Source organism: Ceratina calcarata, unplaced genomic scaffold (genome assembly GCF_001652005.2).
Source record: "Ceratina calcarata isolate Rehan_Ccalc_2016 unplaced genomic scaffold, ASM165200v1 scaffold205, whole genome shotgun sequence".
NCBI classification, from domain to species: domain Eukaryota; kingdom Metazoa; phylum Arthropoda; class Insecta; order Hymenoptera; family Apidae; genus Ceratina; species Ceratina calcarata.
This window is the reverse complement of record NW_017142138.1, coordinates 243,939-263,139: the sequence shown is the minus strand read 5'-3', so window position 1 is coordinate 263,139 and position 19,201 is coordinate 243,939. Positions and strand designations below refer to the sequence as shown.

At 37.6% G+C, this 19,201-nt stretch overlaps 1 protein-coding gene across 2 annotated transcripts in view; it reads right to left on the bottom strand.

Annotated features, from left to right (window-relative positions):
- Phlpp (PH domain leucine-rich repeat protein phosphatase) overlaps nt 1–19,201 on the bottom strand; it is a 99,422-nt gene that overhangs the window by 10,642 nt on the left and 69,579 nt on the right. For both annotated transcript variants that reach the window (XM_026811231.1, XM_018019757.2), the window contains exons 5-7: nt 18,877–19,109; nt 1,377–1,534; nt 834–980 (exon numbers count right to left, since the gene is read on the bottom strand). In XM_026811231.1, the coding sequence (XP_026667032.1) occupies nt 834–980; nt 1,377–1,534; nt 18,877–19,109 (538 nt within the window). The remainder of the gene's footprint in view (nt 1–833; nt 981–1,376; nt 1,535–18,876; nt 19,110–19,201) is intronic.

The following is a 19,201-nucleotide window of genomic DNA, read 5'->3' as shown; positions in this document are numbered from 1 at the left end:
GAGGTATCCCGAATCGTGATTCGACACGAAATGGCCTGACCGTAGCACTGATGGATATCCCAGCTCACGGGTGAAGAATTTCCCCTCCAAAGAAATATTTTCAATCACGTAGGGAATTCGTAACTTCAACATGTACCCGACGTCTGATTTCCATAATTCAGCTTATAGAATTTAGGGTTTCACACGATTTATATCAATATTTACTAAAAGGCTATTCGTCTATATCAAAGCCGAACACGCTCTATCACATAGAAGCATGAAAGCATTTGACTCTGCGAATTTCGTAATTATCGGATGAATGAAAAATCACTGGGTTCACGAATGCATGCAAGTTGTTTAATTCCCAGGGACGAATGGAAGTTTATCGTGCTGCCGATCTGTCGATAAATCAATGCATCGGTATTTCCGCCCGGTGATAATAGAAAGTTATCTGTTAATTAATCGAACGAAACCGTACGGTTCAATGCAGTATTTGCCCATCTCCTCGTATTCGTAACGCTTTTACCTAGGCGCGACGCGACGGTGTATTAATTAAGATAAACTGAATAACTGGTACATCGAACAGAGATCAATGTGTCACGTCCAACTGTATAAATTATTTTTTCTCCTACATATATTTCCTTTATCCTTTATAATATTAGCAGTTATCAAACACAAGTATGCTTCGTATATTTCAAAATTTTAACATCGGACCATTTACGATTTTTCGTTATTTATTTTCGAAACGAATGCTTCGTCATAACGAATAATAATTGTTTAGGAAACACGCCCGGGACTTATTTCTCCAAAAGTGAAGGAGGGAAATAGAATCTGACAAAATTGACTTTACATACTTGATAAGCTGGCTTACGTCGGCCGGAATCTTCTCAATTTTGTTGTCCGAGAGATTGAGATAGGTCAGCCCGGTGAGCTCCAGTAATTCCCGAGGTATTTTCCTCAGCTCGTTGCCCTCCAGATGGAGGATATGAAGTTTCGGGAACCTTCGTTAGAAAAGAAGCTTAATCAAGTTAACCGCGGTAAAACCGTTCCGATGAGCAATCGAGTTACCCGAGCACGCGATTCTCTTGCGGTAATTTTTCGCTTAATAACAGTATCAACCTATCAACTTGCTAAAGCACATTTTTTATTTTGTGTACCAATTCTGAGAGTGTTGCAAAATGACTTCGTCATTTAGAAATTTAACTAAAAGATTGTTACACGTTATTTAACATTTTAAAATACAGATATTTTTTATCATTAAACAATACCGTTACTTTGATTGACGTTATTTTTTTTAATACAATATATGCGACAAAACGAGAAACAATTGCTATTGTACATCGAATGTTATTAAAGTATTAGTAAATCAATTTCCATTTGAGATACGAATTTCGTACCTGTGCAGTAATGGTAGATTGTTATTCGCGTTGGTAAGTTGGTTTTGGCTTAATACCAGCTCTTCTATCGCCGGGAATGCTATCGCGCTGTCAGGAATCCTTGACAGACCCCCGTTGCTCAGATCCAACTGTATCGGGCACGAAGACAATTGTATTGCCTGCAACCACGAGCATACCACGCTTTGAACCAAATGGAACTGAACGAAAACCGACTTGCAAACAATAAAAAGAATTATTCCATCACCATTGATTTTTACACATTTGAAGTTTGTCAAAATTTTTATTAACTAAATGAATAATAAAGATTATACAATACATGTATATCCTAACAATTTGTTCAGCAGATTTATTCTGTAGTGTATACTTCAACTGAATGATTCTATAATTTGATAATCTTCCATTTTTCTCTTTTACTAAGGATGAATATTTCATACGTTCTTCGTCTTCATTTTAAAAATGAGTGCCAGAATACTTTACCTCAGACTCGAGGGAGTCCGTTTCAATAGTGTCCCTGTCAAAATCACGTTCTTCCATAATGGCGATCAGATCTGCGATGCGCATCATTTTTCACGTTTTTCACAATTTCTATGGCGATCATCGATCGTGTAGACACGCTTAAATATTCGAGAAACTCAACTAATTCTATTCCCTTTCCACGTTACATGTATTTCCTTATTTTATTTTCACTAATGAATATACATTGCTATAATGTATATCCATTTCATACTCTTCATTAATAACATTGCGAATTCAATTAAACATTTACAGCATTTGATATTACCTACCACATCAAACAGATATAAACAGTAATTATCGTCGACGTCAAGCGACGAAGTTTTACACATCCGCAATGAAATTCCTCCACGCGTTGAATAATCATGAAGATAAGAAAATAAACGTTTTATGGTACAGTCTGACTATGAATTCGTTCTCTGTTGTAAGTGATAGCGGCGAAAAGTTCCGCGAAACAACCAGCCCGTAAGCATAAATTACGCGATCAATGATAAATGCGGTACCTGCAAGTTCGCAACACTTCGTGTGTAGTGTGTGGTGTATGTAGATATGTATATGAGCCGCTTGCGAATGCAATTGCCTTCGCGCGGAATCACGTTTCTTTCGTCAGTATTTTCATCAAACGAATGCTTTTTCCGTCTCTCGTTCCCAATTCCGTTTATAAACGATACACAGCTTGTTTGTAGATCACAGAATTTGTTTGCGGAATAAATTGATTTGATCGAAATTTAGTCAATTCATATACATTGTATAGGATCAATTATACTCAAACTGCATTCAGATTTCGAGAACCGTAATTTGCGCGGAACATCTTCATTATTTCATATTAGGCTGTTCGCGAACGAGATTACGCGCGTCATCCTGTCAGAGGGAAAAGTAAAATGGGAAATGGAATATACGTATCGGTCGGTTGACACGCGGGACCGTGAAAACGGGAAGGAAACGAGGCAAAACGACATTTCTAACTAACGGACACATCTCATGTATTGCACACCCGGGAAGAGAAAAAAAAGGTATGAAGAAATCGTGCGGGAAATGGAAAAAGGAAAAAGAGTTTCGCGTATCTCCGAACGAACCATAACGAGGGAAGTAACTTTTTCCCGGGCGACGAAACCAGTCCACCGCTGATAAAGCGGTTTTCAATGGATGACGGAAAAGTTTCGATGATCCAGATCGATACTGTGCCCTTCGGGACCGATCCGCGGCCGTCTAATAAATTTTATTAATAGACACCCCGAGTTTTTTTGTATCTGCGTCGATGGCGATAGGAAATTACTCCCGCAGGAACGAGAGAACGTATCAATTTCGCTTCTGGCTACTCTGTTGTGTCCGAGTTCGTGATATTCTATTCACGTTATCGTTGACAAGTTTTTGGTTTCGTCGGTTTTCCTACTACCGTAATCTTTTGAAAAATTAGATCTGTCGTAAATAGATAATACGTGAAATGAAGTGAAGCATGTTAATGATATTTTTTGTACTTCCAGGTGTTTAGTACAATATGTATAAAATCTGAATAGGTACAGGGTAGAATGAGTCAATGAGCAAAGTCAGAATGTAACAGACTCTGTAGTTCTACCTAAGTACCTACCAACTAACTATCCATTTCTTCGAGAGTCTGGATCGTTGCGTGCGCATCGAATAGCTGGATTAATTAGCAAACGTTAATTAGAGGATACTTTAACGCATTCGCGAGAATTCGCGCCTCGAATGTTCCAGTAGTTCTAGTAGTTCGTTAAGAAATATACCGTTTTCTCGGAGGATTGAGAGATATGAACGTAATCGAATTTAATACTGATTTCAACTTCGGAAATAATTCAACTGTCTAATTAATAAAAGGAGTCTAGTAAAAATTGAATTGGAAAGAATACTGCGTTCAAACTTTACATATCCCTTTACCATTTTTCTTCCCAGCCGCTTTTCATATCTCTTAACTTTCGTATCTCTTAATAACAATTATTAACGCATGTTCAATAATCACACTCATTATTATTAAATGTCATAAACTTGTGAAGAAGAACACATCATAAGATCCACGAAACATTGTACATTCATTTCCTTTGTACACAAAAACTTCACATATTCAATAAGTATCCATCGAGAGATCGACTTATTATAAAATTCTCCAGACGATTGTGTATATCCTCCCAACCACTGAATTTTCACACTTCCTAATTTCTCGTCCATCGAGATCGATTTCCACCATCGTCCTTCTCAGCTCCTTCGTCAAAATCGATTCTCGCAATTGTTAAACCCGCGGCTCGACATTGCAGTCCATTCGAAATTTCGCAACGTCTCTACGAAATTTCGTTTCCGGACGAGGAAAGCGAAGTTCCGCGCGACGTTTCAGCGTGTTTGGACGCGTCCACGGAGCGTCTCGAACAGTCGCCGGATGCGGAGCATTATTCATGACTGGAGACAGGATCGTCACTGCGCTACTGAGATGGCCGGCAAGTTTGTCGCGTGTCTTGCCCGCGGAAACCGGAAGAATACGCTCAGCTGGCCACCGTCCTCCGCAACGCGTTCGCCGCTGTTCCGCGACGAAACAATTTCGACCGTTTCAGACGACACCGTCTGTCGGCGAACGGTACTTCATACAATTCTTGTTCTTTCCCCCTTCTGTATTGTTCGTCACAAAACCATGAAACCGATGGACAATCTCTAATTTGTACGTTGTATTCTGTAGAATTTGAAAATATGGACTGAAGTCTTTAATGGAAAGAGAAGTCATGTTTCCAACAATCTTGCAACTTGTATCTTAATTCTCTTAAATATTCTCTTTAAAACTAGAAAGCATTTTAACTATAGCATAACGTATGAGTAGTATAAAGGATATCGCAGACCTGTAGTTAGAACTGTACCAATTCTTTGCAAATTATGACGTTTCCAGTGTTTTGACAATTAACAAGGGCATCCACGGTCTAGTTACAATTAACAACTCTTGGTAAAATTATAATTAGGACTGAACTTGCTTTCTTGGGTTATTGATCATTACACACCTATTTAAAGGTATTAAAAGTAATATCCTAGAAAATATGGAAATAATAATAACCCCCATGAAATTTTCATGAAGCATGATTTTCTTTAATGATCAATTTCGCGTATCGTTGAAATTTATGTGTTTAACGGTTTTCTACAGTTCTTCCTCTATTATTCCATCCCTTCGGATTCTTTGTTGTTTCTCCCTCCTCTGCCTTGTCTTATTTCTATCATCAGGGACCGTTCACTAAGGAGACGACACTGATAGCAAAAAATCATCGTGAATTACTGCACCGTTTGCTGAAGTACCTTGTATTTTACAAGACACTTTTACAAAGGAAGGAACAAAAATGGCCATTCTCAAATTCTCGGTGCACTTAACTCGTTAAAGTTCATGGTAACGAAAGAACATTGCCAGTCTGTTTTTATGTTTATTTTACAAGCTAATGAATCTCTCCTTTTTATGTAGTAAAAAGAATCTCTATTAACACTTTTAATGTTGCTTTTTAGCATCATTACAAGATTTGAATAATTGTCTCTAAAACAATTTTCGCAAACTCGTGAAATTTCGTTATAAAAAGTTAAATGGATATTTGTTTTTTACCATTAATTCAGAAACGTAAGTTTTAAAATTATACTGGCAGTTCATCTATACACCGATGAAACTTATGATGAAACTAGAACAACTGAACGGATCAATAAAAGTTTTCCAATCAGAAACTTAATTTATGTTTCACAGATATGGACAGAATCTGAGAAATGAAGTGTAAAAATACTATTTCTTTATTTGCTTTATTTGCTAAATTGTTTGTCAATGCGCTGTATAATAATTGGCATTCGAAGTAGAAGATCGGAATTTTACATTTTCGGCGTAAATCGTTTTAGAATTATTTGGCAACGGGTCTGAAATTCTTCGGCCGATCAGTTCTTCGAGGAAAGCAGTGGGTAAAATTTAATTAAGCTCGTTGAGCCTTTCATTTAACGAAGTTGTGCACGCAAACTATTCGAGATTACAACATTCTTCATGGGCACTCCTAAATTCAAGATATTAAATCATATTCCTGTGTGCATGTATAGTAGATGCCTAGAAATTCATTTGATTCAATAAGTAGATGAAAAACGAACAAAGCTTATAATCTCAGCACAAAACATTGGTAAGCTTTCGTGTTTCTAAAAACGAGAAATCGGTAGAAACGGAACAGTTGATCACAGTAATTGCTGTGTAATTAATTTTAATTACAGGCGTGGAGGTGTATTTTATTTTATCTACAAGCCGAATTGCGTTCCATTAGAGATACACTCTTCACTATAATTAGTTAAAACGTTATTAAATCCTAAATTGCCAGCTTCAATTTATACTTTATTCCCTATAAATGTTTAATTCTTCTACGAATAAATTTCACGTGACATGAACTCGAATTCCGAAATACAATTAGCCCTTATTAAAATGTAAATAATAGTGTTTTTTCGGAAAACTTTTTCCAAATTATATCTGATTGACAACTGATAAACTAATGTTTAAGAGAAACGTACACAGAACAGAGGTGATAATTAGTCAATCGTTTTCTCTTTATGTTTAAAAGTTTGCACGCGTTATTTTCGCGTCAATATCTACTTTCATTAGTTCGCTCATCCGAGGTGAAAATGAATCAGAATTTCGGCTGCGTGCATCGCTGCGCGAATTGTCAAACGTTTCATTTGAAATTGGATCAGCCGGTGGAAATATAGGTCTGTGAGATGCGATTCACATGTTGAAATTTTCGAGCGAGAACGCGATTCATTAATTGCTCTTCATAACAGAAGTGTTTTGTGCAGATGCCTAGGATTTCCAATTAACCGAGCAATTAACAAAAAATAAAAAGTAGTCCAATTTCGGAAAATTCGTGATGGACAATTCACCTCTTTGCTTTTTAAATGTGATTTTTGGATTGAAGTTTGGACTTTTAGTTCAAACGATGTATTATATAAAATTGTGATAAAAATTTTAAAAGGCCATTTATTTATTTCATTCATTTGCTTTTGACGTATATTTTATTATTTCTATTTCTTTGCTCAGTGTTTTGAACAAATATTGGACTAGCGGGAAGAAGTACGGAAACATGAAGTCAACGTCCAGAATGAATCTCCTATCGAACGCAAGGAAAATTGCCTGTCCCTACCGATAAAAAGTTGCAAACAAACTTTGACTCGAAGGACGAGAACCGACTATGTTAAACTTTGCGTCCATTCGAAAAACTTGTACCGCAAAAGCACGTTGCCGTCCCTTACGACAGGACAACGGAAAATACTTATGAAAACAGACGTTCTGGGCTTCGAGCCGGTGGCCTATTTTATAATATTCCTCACTACTAAAATTGAACTGTTGAATGATTTTTCAAAGATATTCAAGTCCGTATTTTATCTTTTTATCTTTGTGGATCATTTATACAATTCTTGTATCTTATGTGGAAGTACAAACTATCAAGTACGTATTTCCTATGTTTTAAAAAAAATGTATTTAAGTAGTAAATCCTGGATGGAAAGCATTTTTTAACATTTACGTGTATGTTATTTATTATTTTCGTTCGACGCGAAAGACCGAAGTTAAATAATCTATATGCAAATCAGAGCATTGTGTTTGCCAGCGAGTTACAAAAGCCTGTTTAAATCGAATATGTTTAAAACATTGTCATTAAACGAAAAGTGAAAAGAGATGTTTTCAGGAAAATGAAGCCACATGAACTCGTATGAATATTCATAATGAATAACATGCAAATAAGTCACCAGCTTCATTTCTCCCTTTTTGCACACGCAATGTAAAGAACAGTTCAAAAATAAGTTTTACATACGGTTTGAACAATATTTTAAGTCAAGCAATAATTTCAATAAATAATTTGTATGATATTTAAAAAAAAAAAATTATCAACAAGACAAAAATACGATGAAGTGTAGTATTGAGTAGTGTCTTTCTATTCTACTTTCAGTTTTTCCCTCGTTCCTCGGTAAAGAGAACATAGTATATCGCGTTGCCGTTTTACATCCCCGGCGTTTGCATTTCACGGTGCACGAAGCATGTCGATCCAAACTACGGTTGTTCGAACAAGTGCCAGAACAAGCAATACGCAGGTGCGTTCGTTACCGTCGTCATTTCTCCTTAACTATTGTTCGACACGCGTCGCTAGACACTCGCGAGTATCATTTCTCCATTACGGATTAATCACTCCACTGTCTTTGTTCAATAGCGATAATTTATGTATGCTGTGCATCAGTTTAAATAATCTAGATAAGGAAACAATTCTTACTCACACGTTTTCACTAACTTCGACAAATACTTGTATTAGAAATTATGCAATAATAATCTTAGGCCCTTATAAAAATAAAATTTATTGAAATATTCTGTTCATTTATAACTTGATCATAACATTGTAATATACATATTTCTGTTATAAATCCTAAGACTCAAATAATAGCAAATTACATAATTTATCTTCAATATTACCAAACGATAAGACACCTGTGTCTCACACAGACGATCGCAATTTTTAGACAGGAAGTGTTCGAAAAATTTCAGGAAAAAGTTCAGAATCACGAGATAACGGTATCTCGCACCTCCTCGTAATTTACGGGTTGAACGAACTGGGAGGAACAGGAACAGCACGGGGAGGGCTAGAAATACAGTTGGTAGATGTTGGAAAGTGTCCTGGGGATACAGAAGCGAGAAATCGGACTCGACGCGAGGAGAAACGGGCTTCTGCTTCAACGAGGAGTCTTTTATCGGATGCCGGCAGAAGAAGTCGCGGCGAACAAGTTTCGAGGGGGCGAGGAGTGTCGGAGGTTGAATAAATATGTTTGATACACACGAACGATATTTGAATAACGAGATAAGCTTTTCTCTTGCACGTCCCTCGCCGATAAGCTCGTTTCCCCTGTCTTTGCTTTCTGTTTTTAAGGGTTGCCTGCCAGATACGTCAAACGGTGGTTTTACAAAGAAATAACATTCTTGAGATAAGTTAAAAAAGTTCAGCAATGCATGAAATAGATATCGTAATGTTTGTAAAATACAAATTTATCCTGTATCGGATTGTTCCATTTGTATCACCAAGGATCAATCTAGCTCTAACCAGACAAACTACTAATTTGATCATTGTTTCTATTTTCTTAAATGCCTCAGTTTCAAATAAGAGTTTTTTACATATAAAGAAAGATATTGAAGAGAGGGCATTGAAAATGGTTCTGTTGGTCGGTTTACTTCGTCATTTAACATAATCTTTATCAGACGAGCGTTCGACGATGCATTCTAGCCGCAATCCGAAGCTTCCGGGCCAGCCACTCGAGGCAAGATTTGCCCTGAGGCAGAGACGAGTCTCTTTATCTCTCTCTCTCTTTCTTCCTCTCTTTCTCTGTGCACAGAGACCCGGAGAGCTTTCAAATCGATGAACCGCGCGATGAATTATGAAACTCGTAATTCAGCCCGGCTTTTCCGGGACGCAAAAAACGGGTCGACGGGTTTTCGCGACCGCCGGCATTGGTTTCACTGGGTTTGATCGCTTCGATTACAGCCGATCGTAAATCCACAAAGGAAATACCGGCAGGTAGCGTTCTCATCCCCTGTCCAACGCGATGCTTCCACAACATGATTTTGCTCTAACAGACTGAAGAGTTAGGGTGTAGTAACTCATATAGCGTTACACCATAAACAGATTTGTTACGTACAAATTATACTTCCTGAAACGTTGTTAAATGTGTATGAACTACAAAGCAGATTTTCTTAAATGCAGTTTACGACTAATCTGAAATCTACAACCTCTATGTTATAAGAGAAGATATGAATAAATTACAGTAACAAATTCAGTGGCTGTCCACTTAACTTATCTTACTTTGGCCGCACATACACATCGGTTGACGATGATCGCACTAAAGGCGATGCGTCCTTGTCTGTCTTTATTTTCGACCAAAATAGAATGAATCGTATGTACATACGTACTTACGCAAAACTCTTAACTGCAAGCAATTCCAGATTAACATTTGTTTAAATGGTTTCGTTATGGGTGTTTTTAATATTGTCTTAATATATATTTGTAGGCTTTCAGAACGTCGTGTTGCAATTATTATTCATTAATATTTTTAAATTCTTTTCACTACTACGGATTGCTAATTTACAGTTATTACACGTTTATATAGTGTCAAAACATATTCTGACTTTGAGAGAATATTTTGATTGTCCTATTTATTGTGTGCATTATTTTGTAATCTAATCACGTCTACCTATATTGTTTAAATTGCAATTCAATAAGATTTACAGATCGCTTCTTTGGCGGTGAATGCAGATTATATTCTTCTTTCCGCTTTCTCTGCTGTAGATGGCACCACCAGCCCTAGATTATTAATAACATTACCATCTTTTGTAGTGATGCGGATTTTATATTGACACTAACACTTTATACATATAGTCAATCAATCAATAACATTATCAACCAATTTGCATATTCATCCAAAATAAAAAGAAACGTTTATCATTTAACAATATATTGGACAAAACTTTTTATTAGATGTCAAACTTTTGGCAGAAATTTTACGGCTCATACAACATTAAACACATCTCTTGCAGGAGTTTTAAAAATTAACTGTGATGCATTACTGAAAATCATATTTAATTTAGAAAATATGGATGGATGGATAATGGAAACTTCACTTCCTCCTGCGTCAAGATACATTTTTATGTACCTCATATTTTGATTCTTTCGGTGCAAATATTATTTTACTTCTAATATTAAACATTCGAAAATATATTATACTTTAGTACAATAAATGATGGCACAGAAAAAATTTTTAAATTCCGAAGTGTCAGAATTATTTTCAGCTCCAATATCGTTCAACCACAAAACTTGCACGACACAAATATACGGTTGCACGACACGGTGCTCACAAATTTCGAAGAATTTTAAAACTTGATAGAAGAGGCGAACGAGCCCTTGGAGAAATTTTCCAAGAAACTATTTTCCACAAGGCTAGATATCGCACGGAGACAAGAATTCTTTTTCACCATTCCAAAAACATTTTCTTAATAATAATAAACTAAAAATTTCAACGTGTTTTGCTGAAATATAAATGATTATAAAATTATCATGCTTAATTTATCTCTTAACGACAGACAATGAGATAAAAAATGTCTGATGGTTTTTTATTGGAAAATTAGAATTTAAGTTTTATACCACAAACCTAATAATAATGTTTTACTTCATAATTTGTTCCTTTTATTCTTTGTAAAATTAACTGCGTTTTTATAAACGATCAGTAAGAGGATCGTTAAATTGTGATTGCAATCTGCATCCACGAACGTGAAACTGTTTTTCCACTGTGACGCGTCGTAGAAAACGCTTTTAGAAGAGCAAGAGTTGTTTACCTTCGCCACGGCACGATAGTTTTTCGTCAGGAGGAGCGCTTTAATCAGAACAGATTCTTTGATCGCATCACGCGTACGTACCCATTCGTCGTTTCGAGTGTCCTCGAGAATGATTTCGGCGCGGAGAGGAAGAAAGGAGAAGCAGAAACAAGAAATAGAAGAAAAAGAAAAAGAAGGAAGGGAAAAGGATCTTCTCCCGTACGCGCGTCTGCGTCTACACTTCGTACGCCGCCTAACGAGCGGAAATTCATGTGAACTCGTGTGTCCACGCGGTACGTTCCCTCTGCAGCCGATCCTCTGACGGGAATAATGGTGGAAAGTGGAACCATCGTCGCTTGGCGACAGAAAACGAGACAACTTGAGGGTAAAGGGGAACGTTGGAAATAAATCAAAGGGACCTGTTGAAAAACGGCCAACCAGTTTCACAATATTTTCTGAACAATGTTTTGCCTCTTTCCTTTCTTCATTTTAATTAATGGAATACAAATGCTTCATTTAAGCTTGACTGTGGGAACGTTTTTTAGTATTTTAATTGTATAAACGTGAATTCTATATGTTAAGATTATAGAAAAATTTTCTTTTATATTCATATGACAGAATTTATAGAAAAACCAAAATAGTTTAGAAAGTATTATATGTAAATAAAGTAATGTTCTGATGCAAATAGAGATTATACGACAGACTGGTGCTTAAGTATATTTGAGGGATAGTATCATCTCTTTAACGTGGACGACTGCCAATAAAAAAAAGTAGGATACAAATATTTTTCTGTTTATTAAGAAAGAGAAACGATCAAAAATGTTTGTTATAAAATTTGACAGTATTGCTAACCATTCCACGCGAGATGGCGACTTCCGGCGATACATGGACTATATAGGTATCACGTCGCAATAACTTCATTTACAACAATATTTCACGCGTTGACTTCCGCAAGGTACACGCATGTCTGGAATATTCAAAACGACCAGCACAGTTCTATGTATGTATAACATAGGCAAACTTATTTTTATTTCTCGTAAATCTTTTTTATTATTCAACATAAAGTTTACTGTTAAAAATTCCGCTGCATGCGATGCATTAAACAGCGAACAGTAAAGTTTTATGGAACTCAACAAAAGAAATTTATGCAGATTAGAGTGGTAGGTATCGAAGAATACAAAGCTTGTACATATTGCGGGTTTGAATTATGACAAGAGATATCGACTCAAAATTCTGAGGAAGCTCGAGACGCCATGACTCTAATTTTAGCGATGCACTTTAGATTTCAAAAAAAGATATCTGAATTTTGTACAAATTCAACATCTGTAGTGCGATGTTCGAACAATGCCGAGACTTTTAAAGACGAACAGTGAGAACAGAATCGAGAACGCAGCCGAAGAGAGACGGTGTCGGAGGACCAGGGTGGCTGGAATGTTTGGAAATCGAGGGGAAGTTGTAAGCGGTAACTTTCAGCGAAGTGCCTTTCACCGATTAAGAAGAAACTTTCGCGATTTACAGTGGATTTCGCCGCAGACCCCCGCCACGATCCAATCGAAGATTTACGACTGAAATCGCCATTTGAACTTTATATCTTCACGAGCAACTTCGAAATTGCCGGGATTCGCGAGTATCGCGAGGCCCGCCGATCGTTATCCAACAGTTTCTTCTACATTTAATTACGACTTAGTTACAGTCCCGTGATTGAATCGAATCGTGATCGTTAAAAAAGTCTCTAGCGTTTATAGTATTCACCGAGGGCCAAAAATGGACGTATGAAAACATTTATTTAATAATATTTAGGATTGAAGACTGTATAGACTACTATACAGTTTCATTAGTTCTCCAGCGCAGTGATTACGCCAACATGAAAAACAAATGAAATATTGAACGGTTCGTCGTCCATGTCTTGCAATACTTAATGCTGCTACGGAACTAATGTCACGTATTACGTTGAAATTGGTTCATCATTTAAAATTGGATCGCGAAACGCGAATCGTGTTAACCAGCGTGGGGTGAATTTCACATGTGAGATTGGTCGTAAAAAGCGGTATAGAAAGAGCCGATTGTTGGGAAATACTGCAAATTGGGAACCTTTTATTTCATTTCGTTTACTGATCGAATGGAACTTGCCTATCCTAGTGTCCTCGTCGTATTTTTTCAATAAATGTCGAAGCATTGCCAACAGGTCGGTTGAATTCGCACAATTTCAGAACGAATTATTGATTTTTATTTAAAACATTATTTTAACAATACTTTTAATCTTTTTCTATTATAAATATTTAACTGTGACAATAAAATCCGAATGGCAAGATGCGTTTAGTGCTAACTTTGATCGCTAATCAAGCAATCGAAAGCATAATGCGATAGTGATTCTCTACTAGTTGTATCGATTATCTTATTCGCTGGATAGTGATCAGCATTTGGATTAATTTTCCACATATTTGAGCATGATTTCAATGTTCCAAACGGCAACTGTTCTAGAATAGTTTGAATGCGGTTAAAGATATGTACACACACATGTATGTGTGGCGCTTGACTCAGTGTTCTGCGTACGTACACTGCATATGTCGGCGTTGTAGTACTATAGCTCGGATTCCCACAGGCATGAAACGCAATGAATACGATTAATTAATGATGCAATGATATAGGAGGTGCCGATGATTGCCACTGCACGCGTTTTCTGCGCATAAACTCGTTTCCTCTTTGCTCTGCCAGTTACACGTCAGCGTATTTGCTTGGTCTAATCCTTTGTGCATCAGCATTTTGTTAAATAAAACCGTTTTTTTGTAATAAAAAAATATGTTTATTTGAATTGATATAATGAAATTTTATACTTAGTAAATACATCTAAAATATAAAATATATTTAATCATGTTTGTATTCCTACTATGATGTCATATTTTTATTTTTTGTATTCTTGTGTTTTAATTACACGTTATCTCCACTGATTTTCATTATAAAAAATACTGCTTTTGATTTTGTATTACTATCAGAATTAATAAAATGAACAGTTTCTGATTTATCCACTGCATTCATTTTGTACACTGATCATTTCTTGTTGATTTTAATAGTTGATAAATGATAGTGTAATGCATAGCGTATGAGCAAGTCTCTTCCTGAAGGGTGGCAAACAGAGACTCTGAATTCAGGGACGACACGCATGGATTCGTTACGGGGAATATTGATTCCCGACCGGTACGATCGGTCAGGATCGAACGTGACACACTGCCCGAAATGCATAGGTACAACCAGAGATCATGATTCAACGGATAAATTCGTCGCTAAATATTCACCCGATCGCTCGATACAAATAGGCAACCCGGGGCATATACACGGTGTGCTGTCGCGCGTGCCGCTGTCGTTGTTTCTACCTCGTCTGAATAATTCAATCCGCGCGCCGGCCATTTTCCTGTTTTCCTCGTTCGGGTCCCCCATACCACGTCGAAATGTCCAACGCGTTTAATTTTTGATGCCTTCCTTCGCCCCCGAAACAATAATACCGTTTTTCCTTGTTCGCTCCTCGTTCAGACTTTCATGCAGAGTAATTAGTTTAACGACCATGCGAGTGCAATTTCTGTTATCCATTTTAGCTCAGAGAGATGGAATTGGAGATTTTATTGGATTTATAACGAGTAAGAGTTCAGTGTGTAACAAAATGGATGTCATGTTCACACTTTATGTAGAAAATTTTCGCCACTTTCAACGAAATTTATGAACAACTCTACCTGCCTTGAATATTATCTATTGCAACTTAAGACTTTTCTCGATTATTCACTATCCATTATAAAATAGGTTTTCGGTCGGACGAAATCAAAGGAAGGTAACGCCGAAAAGATCGACGATTTTAGGTAAGGAGTAGTGGAGGGAGGACGCGATAAGTTGACGTTGTCGTCTGATTTCGAAGCAGAATCGGAAACGAGAGGAATTCGGAATGACGCAAACATTGGCCCAGAGGCACTGTCGGTGCCGACTGAATATGAAATCACGATGAACAAACTTTAATATCCAAATGTAGATCACGGAAAAAAGGGAGCGTCGCGCCGCGTATTGCTCGTGAAGACAAGACAGGGAGAACGATTGGAAAATGTCTTTTGTGCTTCCCATTATTATTTCTCTGTCCTTGAAACGAAACTTTATTACTTGCGATATGAGCGCATCGTTTTATTACATCATACAGGTAATACGAGTTCTCTTATTGAATCGAGTACTGAAGAATGTAATAAATATTTTAAATTACTTCTGAATGCAAATAAAATAGTTTCTTTGACATTCTTCTGTTACTGCACTGGCAACGAAATGTAATCGATGAAATTCGGCAAGCATTTCGGACACAGGTGCCGCGGCGAACGTTTCAACATTAACGATATTACCTGGCATGAATTATGGAGGAGGATTCATTCGTTTCTTGATGTACTAGCAAGCAACCAACTTCGATAGCTTCAAGTATTGACGTAACAGTAATCATGATGGATTGTATAATCAATAATTACAATCATTAATTATATTTCTTAACAGGCAAATTACCTTAACCCGATGGACGATTTGTAATTGATAATATATGGATTGAATTTCGACAGAATTCGCTGCTAGAAATAGAACTGAATTACATTTTTGTACTATTATAAATAAATAATCGAAACACTTCGCATTTTTTAATAGTTTATACAAATCATAAATATAATTGTACACGAAACTGACTATCTATTACGTGTTTATTCTAGGGGCCAATACGTGTATACACAGACATTTGTAAATTTCGTCGTGCACTAATCGTAAGGCAAAGTGTCGCGAAGCTATAAAGGATAATATCGTTAAGCGATTTTGATCCAGTAGGAGGCCAGCGAACTGCAGGGGGAGGAACGTCTACTCGCAAATGAGACCAAACATGCGCATACGCCGCGTTTTGATGCAGCTTAATCGAATCAGGCCGCCAATAACGGGGTGACGCCGGAGCTATGCTAGGTGTTGCGGACACTAATTCACCCGGGGCCAACTCGATTTACGCGTCCGTGCATCCGAAATTGCATCATAAACGCGGACGATTACCGGTTACACGCTGCACCCTGGCCACACGATTACTATCCCGGCTACAAAGTGGACGATCTCGCGGTTCCTCGAATCCCATTTTTAAAACGGTCGAGAGAAAACAAGATCCTTGTCCGACCCTCGTTTTCCTAATTGAAAGTCCCTTGCGTGTTAAACTCGCACGCTGGCAAAATGTCGGAAAATATGTGGTTAAGAAATTGTCATGTAAATTCTTATATAAATTAGGTAGACAAAATAAAATATACATTCTCTCGCGTATATAAGACTTCTTTAACATGTACCTAGAAAATATATTTATGTAAGTATTATTAACCAAGAAGCTTGGTTTTAATTCACAATTTATGTTTGAAAGAGATAAGAAAATGTGTAAAACTCTTATGCGGACATTAAATATTGTATATCAAATTTAAAATTGTGTAGTGAGATTGCATAGAAACATCTCTTAATCATCGAACCGTCGTTTCGTTTCATCGAATACGGAAATCAGAATTCGGGTCTGGAAAACGTGGCAGTTACTCGAGGATAGAGTTTCGGCGCTACTAATATCGGGGAAATATGAAATATCGGTCGTATGATGCCGATTGAATCCTAAAGCGGGTGGACGGGCCGCTTATTGAACTCTATCGCGGATTGGCGCGGCGGACTTTCTTTATTCCCGGCAGGGAATCGGGACTCGTCATGAATGCAGCTCGGCGAAGCGGCGCGACGCGACGCGGGTATCTCTTTAAGGGAAACGGATCTCGAAGTCGGATCTCGAAGAGACCCGGGTCAATGGCTTCCCGCTACAAGCCGGGTTATAATCCCATAAGTCAGAGCCTGTGACCGGCGTTCAAACAAATATCGAACGCCGCGCCGGCCAGACGATTCGACCCTCTTCTACTTTTATTTCCACTCCTGTCCTCGATTCTTCCTTTCCTGGTTATCAAATCGATCTCCATGGAAAATGTAAAAGTATCGATCTTCGGCCACTTTATTCAATTCCGTGCGATTAGCAGAATCCACGATTTCAAAGGAAATACGTGGATACATCGACTAGATGCATTTCGAATATTAGTTCTATTATTTTTTGTTTTATTATATCTAAACAGGATGAAGCGCTTTGATTATAGAGGAACTCTAGTATTACGACTGAGGAATTTCATTTGCAACGTAGAGAATGAATTTATTCCTGGAAATGAGTTTTCTTAATTTATAAACAATCTAAAGAAGAATGTGCAGAATGTGTATAAAAATTTCATAAGTATTTGTAATATACTATTTGCATTGAATTTCGAAGTTTTTTTGAAGTTGTTGACACGTCAACTTGTAAAATACGACCAGACAGCGAAAAATAATCCAACGTTCATTATCTTCCTGTTCGCGAAAATACGTGGCGTCAGCGGAACGCGCAATTTCTTTATGACTAAAAACACCGACGGCTTTGCACCCTCTCCTCGAGTATAAAACGAAATCCTGGCCGCGGTTCTTCTCTGAGGAGAGGGTGACTCGTTTCCAGAACGTCATGCAAAATTCTTCGCCGCCGGGGATAAGGATCGCTCATTCTTCCGCGAGTTAGTCAGCTCTAGCCGAGAATTGCTTTTCGCTGGTGCTGGGGTTCCAAGTTTTAAGTCGGCCACGATTCTTTGGCTTGGCAAACATTCATCCCTTCCCTCTACACCCCGTCCCTTCTCCCCATGAAGACTGATTTCAGGGCTGGGAGATTCTTTTCGCGGAAGTCATCTTACTTTTGACGCGTTTTCATTTTCCTCTTATTTTTCTTTGTCATCCGTTCCGAAGCTCCGATTTCGTTTGACAAGTCTCTCGGCTTTGCCGTTAATGACAGCGAAAAGTGATCGAGTTGACTCAATTTTGTTCAATTCACTTGTAATTAAAAAACAAGCGAAATGATTATTACTTATGGTGTGAGCTGATAATTTGCCCGATCTAATCGGTTAATTAATTTTAATTACCAGTATTCGCAGGTTTGTTAATTAAACTTTTCAGCATAGAAGATGTTCGGCGAGAAAAAGTTCAATTACGTGAGAGGGTATGGCTGGGATTAAACGAGTTGCCAATTTCAATTAAGAGCGCGATTGCGAAAGAGAATCGGTCCATCCACCTCCGAAGGAACACTATTCGGCTATGGTCAATTTAATTTCCAATTTAATTTTTAATACTCCTCGCAAAAATATTTCTATTCATTTTTCCTTCATGAGACGTGGTCACCCTTGGGAAGGGCCCTGCTCGACTCGAATACTGGCGAGCCAAGCAAAACTTGACATTTTGCACTTTACTTTCTTTTCATTCAAATTTTCCAATACATATTTAGAATTCAAATTAGTTAATAAATGTTAGAGTTTTGCTGGCAATCGTATAAAATCTTAACTCTTCCAATATTCACTTCGTATAATAAAGCGATAATTTAAAAGGGTAGGTGGCAGACCTGGGTTGGTATCGTAAATATAATTTCAGTAATGCCTAAATGTAAAAATTTTTCTATTTTTATCGCTCTACTGCTTTAATTTTTCCTTCAAACGGTAAACGAAGAAATGAAATTAAAGAGAGAAAACAAAGAGAATGATCAATCGATTGATTGTTCCCTCCGAGATGTTTGGTTTGACTTACCTGTTTAATCCAACTTTTCCACATGTCCCGGTCCCAGGGATGATGAAAGCCAAGATACAAGTGTCTCGTTTCGCGGTGGTGAGCTTGGACCTCTTGCTGCTGCTGTTGACTCTGCTGGGTGACCCTTGGATATCCAGTGATACGCAGCACGAGTTTTCCGAGGCGCGACGGGGCGTAACACACCGCGCCCCCGCTGCTGAGTTCCATCCACTCCGGTCGGGACTCTGGACAGGCTAAAACCAAGATGATCGATCGTCGAATTTAGTCATCGATCGGTTAGATCCGACTCGACTACTGTCTCGCAAAAGTAAAATTGAATCTCGCG